The sequence below is a fragment of the Eimeria mitis genome, genomic scaffold (genome assembly GCF_000499745.2).
Source record: "Eimeria mitis Houghton genomic scaffold, Emh_scaff11101, whole genome shotgun sequence".
Taxonomy (NCBI): Eukaryota; Apicomplexa; class Conoidasida; order Eucoccidiorida; family Eimeriidae; genus Eimeria; species Eimeria mitis.
In genome coordinates, this window is record NW_013567645.1 from 1 (window position 1) to 413 (window position 413).

The 413-nt window shown below is 60.8% G+C and overlaps 1 protein-coding gene across 1 annotated transcript in view; it reads left to right on the plus strand.

Annotated features, from left to right (window-relative positions):
- Positions 1-57: 57 nt before the first annotated feature.
- Positions 58-413, plus strand: part of EMH_0100070 (uncharacterized protein) — a gene marked incomplete at both ends in the record, with an annotated part of 1,026 nt that continues 670 nt past the window's right edge. Inside the window, one exon of the mRNA XM_013494339.1 lies at positions 58-410. Coding sequence (XP_013349793.1) covers positions 58-410 — 353 coding nt within the window. The remainder of the gene's footprint in view (positions 411-413) is intronic.

A 413-nucleotide genomic window follows, 5' to 3' on the forward strand; every position in this document is an offset into this window, starting at 1 on the left:
AAAAAGCAGCAGAACCTCACTGCATGGTGAGTAGCTCCTCCGCCTCCCCTGTCATTGATGAGAGAGCAAACAGCCGCGGGGGCCAAACAACAGCAGCAGCAGCAGCTCCGCTGTCTCCTGCTGCTGTTGCTGCTGCTGTTGCTGTTGCTGCTGCTGCTGCTGCTGCTGGTGCAGCAGCAGTCACAGCCCCCTCCTCCCCCCAGAAGCTCTCTTCGATCTCCAGCTGCGCCCCGTCTTTGCTGCGAGGCACCCCGTCCCGCCTGCAGCAGCAGCAGCAGCAGCAGCAGCAGCAGCACAGCAGCACCAGCAACAGCAGCAGCAAAAGCAGCAGCAGCAACGACAGCAGCAGCAGCAGCAGCAGCACATGCAAATTGTCGTCTAAAGACTGTGGAGGGTTCAGCGCAGCAACAGCA